At 35.4% G+C, this 8,374-nt stretch overlaps 1 protein-coding gene across 1 annotated transcript; it reads right to left on the bottom strand.

Annotated features, from left to right (window-relative positions):
• Positions 1 to 4,705: 4,705 nt before the first annotated feature.
• On the bottom strand, positions 4,706 to 7,521 carry LOC128549855 (tripartite motif-containing protein 45-like). The gene has a single exon (XM_053527534.1). It carries the CDS (start codon positions 7,273 to 7,275, stop codon positions 5,995 to 5,997), a length of 1,281 nt encoding a protein of 426 aa, XP_053383509.1. The 5' UTR covers positions 7,276 to 7,521; the 3' UTR covers positions 4,706 to 5,994.
• Between the last annotated feature and the right edge of the window lie 853 nt (positions 7,522 to 8,374).

Raw genomic sequence — 8,374 nt, 5'->3', positions numbered from 1 at the left:
TGCACTGAATTTGGTTTTATTGTTGTAACGTAATTAATAGAGGCTGGTGTCTCTTACCAGTGAAAAGTGATATTGGACTCTTCTGAAATAAAAGTACAATTCCCATAGATCACTCTATAACAGCTGTAATTCATCTTCCCCGAAAAGTATCTGTAGCTAATATCGAATGGAGAGTTTATGTGTTGTCACTAGGGTGAACTAACTGGCTGAGCTCCGTCATTTTGGCAATGAAATGCTAGCGAAATAGACCCGAGATATCTGAACAAAACCGTACTTCGTCGAGAACCACGGTTCTGCAAAGGGTAATTTTCGTGATATTACATATTCTTGTAAGTCGTTTCGGCATTCTTCGGACGATAGTAACCTTATATGCGCTCCTGGCTTTCCGTTCACACCAGAGAATGCCGAAATCGCATACGGAGTAAATGTTATTGAACGGTAATTTCCGTTTTTATTCATCCACTACCTTAACGTACTCGCATAGCGGATGACATACTTGTGTATTGGGAAACTAAGGTAGCAGTTGGTAGTTTCCAGCCACAGATTCGAATTGGCCAGGGTCAAAATCTGTCATTAGAGATAAAACCTTGAAGTGAAGGCTGTTTAGATGTTTGAAATATTTGTTGATGTGAGTTTGTGATTAACAAGTTTAAGAATGGTATGTTGCAGAAATTCTGCCAGATGCGAGTGTAAGCTTGATGGCATCATTTTCATATAACTGCTTGAAATGCATATATACCACTATCAGCATTGAGCGTCTCGTGAACTGTCAAATGTCATATAGGCCTCACACAGTTGAAAATAGTGAAAAAAGTAATCCGTTGACAGGTATTTTTGTCCAGCTCTGCAAGTAATACTTGAAACTGAGTACAGAATGCAAGTGGCCATTTGGCTCTATCATTTCCCCTAACATTTTAAGGCCAGTTGGAGATATGGCTAATTTGGGCTGAAATGTCATGTATTTTCGCGGGCTGAAATTGTCTTTCAGGTGGCTTGTGGATTTAAAAATCTATGCTTTGTATGAAGTTTACTATGTATTTTATTTCTTCTTCAAGTAAGATGTAAAACCGGTATCTTTTTATTTTCAGGTCTGCATGTCGTAAGATATCGGAAGCCGTCTGACTTGTCCACATCGCTCGGAAGTCCGAAGTACTAGAAAAAACCGCCATCTGCTACCTAAGGAAGAACATCACAGTTCTACTATCTAAACTAGTTTTACGGGAGCGGTTATATTTAACGCGGAAAAAACTTATGTTAGGTCTAAACAAATTACCAATGCCAGAGTTGACATGCAAACTGTAGAGCATCAAATGAAGATGAAATTGCCTATATTTTCTTAAACGCATCATTAAAAGAACCGAAACCGTACCTATATGTTATTCATCTGCAATGGTTCATGCCAGTCTTTCAGGCAGGATTGGATCTTCAGGACACTGTGTCAGACTGGTTGTCTTAAAGAAATTTAGGCCAAGTTTGAAACAGTTTCACCTGTTTGTTAAAACTATGTCAAATCAGATATCTAAGTGTCCTGAAAACTTTCTTTTCTTTATTGCCTGAAGCGAGTTAAATAAACAGTTTGAAACAAATGTTTTTTATACTAAACACAATTCTTAACTTTCCTGATACAGTCAATACCAGGTAGTTACCAGTAAGAGAATAACAGTAACAAAGCGCAGTGACAGAATAAGTTTATTACCTAATTTTAACTAGAATATCAAAATACTACTGCTGGGCGTTAGCTCATCTTATCAGGAAGTGTTCAAAGTGAGATTTTAAATTGTTTGGATGTCTGTCGTCAGTCGAAAGTTGGTTTTAACTGCAGCATCCTCATTTTCTGAAGCAATCTTAATCAGACTTGGACTGTGTGGTTGTGAGATCTTGTTTGATTATAAGCCACTTAAGATTATTATGTCACGAGTAATGTTCCTTGAAAAACTAAAAGATGCTATAATTAGCTATGTTAAAGATGAATGAACGAATGATCTTGATTATGTTGGATATTAAATGGGTCAGACCAGACCTTTACAACAGTACACACAAATCTGATATAATATATAATGATTGAGCCGTGCCATGAGAAAACCAACGTAGTGATTTGGCGACCAGCATGGATCCAGACCAGCCTGCGCATCCGCGCAGTCTGGTCAGGATCCATGCTGTTCGCCAACATTTTCTCTAATCGCTATAGGCTCTGAAAGCGAGCAGCATGGATCCTGACCAGACTGCGCGGATGCGCAGGCTGGTCTGGATCCACGCTGGTCGCAAAGCCACTATGTTTGTTTTCTCATGTCGCGGCTCATATAGTAGCACACTTTAAAAAAGAACAGAATTTCACATATTTTTACACTTTAGCACCTTATTTCAGGCATTAAATAAATGACAGAGTCCGTTCACTGGTGGTACATTTGTCTTACATTGTTGCTGAAGACGGCTTTCTGTATGGAAATACAATATATAAGATACATGATAAGATGCACAATAGAGTATTATATGGGGTGCCATTTTACTACTTATTCATCATCTTGTGATATCCTCAAATCATTTATGGATTCAATTTGTCATCATTTAATTTTGTTGATGTCATTAAATGCACTTTAGGTAAACGCAAAATGAATTATACATATCTAAAATGCAATTATTGGATAGATATCTTAAAATCAGTTCTAATTTTGTGACATCTTTAATTCAATTTGATGATCTCTTTAATTCTAGTTTTTGATGTCCATAATTTGATTTATGATTATCGCAAAATGAGTTAAAGGTATCATTAAATGGAATGAAGGTAATCATAAAATTAATTGATTAAATGATACAACTCAATAGCTTGTAGGATATCATAAAATCAATTATAGATGTTTTAGATTGAATTTTATGATATCATTAAATGAATTACTGATATCCAAAAATCAAACATAGTTTGAGATATCCTTTAATGAACTATTGACATCATTAGATATATTTCCGAGTGTCATAAAATAAATTTAGGATAACATTGCATCAAATAAAGGATATGAAAAATATTCATATTTAGAAATATCCAATATTCTATTTTGTGATATTCTTAACTCATTTTATGATATTTTGAAATACTTTCGGATATAACAAATACATTTCTTGGTATCTTGAATTACAATTAGTGATTCATTTAATACACTATATCCAATGTGATATTCTAACTCATTTTATGATATTTTGAAACACTTTCGGATATAACAAATACATTTCTTGGTATCTTGAATTACAATTAGTGATTCATTTAATACACTATATTTAAAGATACCACATGATGCATTTAATGATATCATAAAACAAATTAAGGATATCAGAAAATAAATGTAGAAATCAGAAACAAGAGATCACAGAGTGATCTTGGCGCCCACCAATGTGCCATTTTTGAGTGTTCCAAATTTCAAGACTTATTGACTAGCTCATGGTCAAATTTAATTTCTGCACACAACACTGTGCATGTGGTCCAAATTCGAAAGCTGTAGCTTGAGAAATGTGAAAGTAGGTCACTAGATCAATTTCAAGGACAAAGTTCTTTGTACACAAAACTATGCATGTGCATCAAGTTTGAAGGCTGTAGTTTGAGAAATTTAAAAGTAGGTCACTAGGTCAATCTTAAGGTCAAAGTTTATTTCGGTACACAAAACTATGCAAGTGGTCCAAATTTGAAGACTGTAGCTTGAGAAATGTGAAAGTAGGTCACTAGGTCAAAATCAAGGTAAAATTTTATTACGGAATACAGAACTATGCATGTGGTCAAAATTTGAAGCCTGTACCTTCAAAAATTTGAAAGTAGGTCACTAGGTCAATGTAAAGGTCAAAGTTTGTTTCGGTACATACAACCATGCATGTGGTCCAAATTTGAAGGTTGTAGCTTGAGAAATGTGAAAGTAGGTCACTGGGTCAAAAGGAAGGTCAAAGTTCATTTCGTAACAAGAAATATGCATGTGGTCCAAATTTGAAGCCTGTACCTTCAAAAATGTGAAAGTAGGTCACTAGGTCAATGTCAAAGTTTTTTTCAGTGCACAAAACTATGCATGTGGTCCAAATTTGAAGGTTGTAGCTACAGAAATGTGAAAGTAGGTCACTAGGTCAAAATCAAGGTCAACTCATGTCAAGGTTCATCTTGCCACTCAAAACCATACATGTAGTCCAAATTTGAATGTTGTAGGTTATTGACAATAAGTTTTTAAAAGTTTTTTCCTATATAAGTCTATATGAACCATGTGACCCCCAGGGCGGGGCCATATTCGACCCTAGGGGGATAATTTGAACAATCTTAGTAGAAGACCATTAGATGATGTCACATACAAAATATCAAAGCCCTAGGCCCTGTGGTTTTGGACAAGAGGTTTTTCAAAATTTTTCCCTATATAAGTCTATATAAACCATGTGACCCCCAGGGCGGGGCCATATTAGACCCCAGGGAAATAATTTGAATCATCTTGGTAGAGGACCACTAGATGATGCTTCATACCAAATATCAAAACCCTAGGCTCTGTGGTTTTGGACAAGAAGATTTTCAAAGTTTTTCTCTATATAAATCTATATAAATTATAGAAATAAACAAAGGGCCATAACGGACGGAAGGACGACGGACCACGGACGCAGAGTGATTTGAATAGCTGATGGTGGGCTAAAAAGTGAATGAATAGTAAAACAGCAGGAAGAAAATAAGATTGAGAAAGTGAATGCACATTTGGTGAACTGTTTATTGACTTCTACTGATAGATGTTCATATGATAAAATATTACTTTAATGTGCAGTATGCAGTCATTTATTTAGGTTACGCACATATTGCTATACATATCAAACTGTTAAAACGCAGTTAAGTTAAATCTGCTACTCAGCAAGAATGATCATGCAAGCGACAAGTTCACTTCAATAACTTCGTCAGTTCATCGTTTAAGCTTTTGGTAAATAAGAACACAAGCGATCGTTAAGAAAGTCTATCCTCTTACTTCTCTCAATTTCAATTATTTTCTGCAAAACACAAATTATTACTAATCAGTAAATGGCATATCTATCGAAATAACTTTCAGATCAGCAAAGAAACGCAGTTACTATCTATAGCTGACCAATGACAGTTGAAACTTGTATTAATCTTTCCGTTAACTTTAAATATCGTCTTGTACGTCCTTGACACTGTTTAATGCTTACATGAGGGGTATAAGTTTAAACACATTACATATATTCGTATTCATCTAAAACATGTTTTGTGAACAGCCCTACTAGCAGATACTTGCTTTCATATCAATTTATTATCGTTAAACAAGGTTCACAACATCATGTTCTATTCATACTGATATATCTGCATTTTGTTGTTCGAACTAGCACATGCTATAACCATTCTGTTCATTTGGTTATTGAATGACATAGCCATTGAAAGTTGAACATTATTCGCTGATATAATCTCCCTCTGCAATTGTCCCTCACGACTTAGTTGTTGGATACAGTTACTAGTGTAACTTGCGACATATACATTCCCTTGAGTGTCTGTTATAACAGACCATGGATATTCGATTTCGTACTGGATTACTAATTTTCCAGATGCGTCAACGCAAAGTAGTCGGCAAGAATCATATGATGAAATATAGATGCGATTGTATTCGTTATCAAAGTAAATGTTAAAGGTGTTCCCTATGTCAGTACGACTTTTACTGCTAAATTTAATTTCTCCAGCATTTCTACCTTCAAGAGTAAATTTTCTTATTATCCCTTCCTATCTTGACATTGCCAATAACTGTTTATTCAGTCTACTGTACGCAATCAGGTGTGATCTTGAATTCACCAACAGTCTAACGTAGGACATCTGATTCTCGTGAATCTTCAGTATATCAATTTTGTTCGACGCTGGCAAGGCAACAGCAAATTCCCCGTTTTCTAAAGTTACTAAACCTGTCGGTGAAGAAGAACATTTGTAAGATGATAAAACTGAACCATTTTCAGAATTTGACGCGACTATTGTCTCACTAGAATAAAAAACTACTACGATAGAATTTTCCATCCATAGACAATATCGAGGCTTTTCATTTGTAGATCAAATTCTTTCATTAAAGTCATTTTTCTATCTTTGAAGTCTCTCCCTCTCATCATGAAAGGTGATAGTGACTCTATCATAGATTCTTCTACTTTGAAGAGATCATGAACGACTTTGACAGCTTCTTGAACTGGACTAGCCTCAGTTATGGTTAGTAAAGTTTTGCTTGATTGCTGTTGAAGTCCTGTAAATGTTTCCTCATATACTTTCATATCTTTCACCATTTCTCTTTTAAGTAGGAAACCGTACCTGGCTGTTCCCAACTCGTATGCTTTCTTTAGCTTTTCAGCTGATTGCCTAACATTATCTCTCAGCCTTTCTGCAGCAGACTTTTTCTGTAAAGAACTGGCTTTTGTTAATGCCAATTTTCTTGTTGACATTTCTAACAGGATTCTCTTCTCAAGTTTGTTGTACGCGTCCTCTAAATTTGCTTTAAAATCCTTCAGACAACTCTTGACTTCGTTTTCCTTTGTGATTAGGTCTGATTTGTACTTAGTCTCGTGTTCAATCAATTTGTCAGTGTGATCACCAACAACCTCAAGTCTCTTTTGTATGTCAGATTCACCATTTTCTTTTTCGTTGCCTTCCACTTCATCAGCAAGCGAGACCAAATCTTCACACTTTCTATGTGTAACTATTGAACAGTCACTACAACAGAGCTGATCATGATCTTTGCAGAGATACTTCACATCCTCAGAACCATGCTTTGGACATTTTGAAAGGTTTGAGAAATATTCGAGTTCAGACAAGTCCATTTTTTCCACACAACCGTCTTTAGCGTCAATTAATTTATGATTGGATGATAGTTTACTTTTCCTATGGTGTCTTTTACATTCTTCGCACAGCTTTTCTGAACAATCATAGCAGTAGACAATAGCCTTGACTTTAATTTCCTCTCTTAAACAGGGATCGCAATTGTTCACCTTTGGATTCAACGTCGAATTTCTCTCATTTAAAATCGAAAGTAGAGTAAAGTTTATTGGTAAATTCTCCACCCACTTTTCAACATGTTTTAACTGAAGGATATCAGTTTTCGTATCTGCCCTACAACTAGGACAAAACAACTTCTGCTTGCCAGGTTTATCTAGAATCTTTTGGATATATCCCTCTAAACATGAATGACAGAATGTATGTAAACATGGTAATGTCCTGGGTGTGTTAAATATCTCCAAACAGATGCTACAATAAAAGTAATCCTCACGAACAAAAACTTTATTTGCTGTTGCCATTTATCTATACGACTAATATGTACAATTGCTTTTCTGAACAATCATAGCAGTAAACAATAGCCTTGACTTTAAATCCCTCTCTTAAACAGGGATCGCAATTGTTCTCCTTTGGATTCAACGTCGAATTTCTCTCATTTAAAATCGAAATTAGAGTAAAGTTTATTGGTAAATTCTCCACCCACTTTTCAACATGTTTAAATGCACACCGTTGAAGTATGTACACCGTTTAAGTTGCGTATAATTATACGGTAAATGGTGTACATACTTAGACGGTGTACATATATACAGACATTACCAAATGGCAACAGCAAATAAAGATTTTGTATGTGAGGATTACTTTTAATGTGGCATATGTTTGGAGATATTTAACACACCCAGGACATCCTGTTTGTATTTATCAATCCGACTAATATGCCGTTGCAAATGACCCGACACACATGAAACGTTTACAAATAGATCTGTCAATATACGCTGACTTCTTTAATTTTCTGAAGGAAGTAGATCTAAATGCGATCTCTTTTGTAATCTATCCAGTCCAGGGATATTCAATCAATGTGGTCATCATATGAGGCATTCTAACACTTTTAAGATGGATGTTCATTTATATAAACAAAGAAGGATTTTACTGTGTAGAATCTATTGTCTTGTCGATTTAAATACGTTTCGCAAAATGACCTACTACTGGCCAAAATCCCTGAAAACAGTTCTGTTTGGATATTTGGAGACTTTAATATACCGGACATAGATTGGACTAACGAGTCACCCGCCCAATCCTGTAAATTCAAGGACATGTATGAAAACTTTATTGAGAATCTGGTAAACTTTAGACCAAAAGGTCAAAATCCCTACTAGAGATAAGAATGTCCTTGATTTTTTCCTCACTAATAATCCTCTGAATAATCCTCACAAATATCCAAACACTCCCGCCCCTTGGGTCATCAGATCATGATATTGTATTCCACGAATTAAACATTTTTAAAAAGGGGACGTCCTGTTCAGACAAAGAGACCGATTAGATCATACAAAGAGGCTGATTGGACAAATATGCAGAGGGACATGAAGATGTACTCTGAGAAATGTATTCAATTAGACCATGCTG

The sequence above is a fragment of the Mercenaria mercenaria genome, chromosome 16 (genome assembly GCF_021730395.1).
Source record: "Mercenaria mercenaria strain notata chromosome 16, MADL_Memer_1, whole genome shotgun sequence".
NCBI lineage: Eukaryota > Metazoa > Mollusca > Bivalvia > Venerida > Veneridae > Mercenaria > Mercenaria mercenaria.
This window is presented reverse-complemented; position numbering and strand designations above follow the sequence as displayed.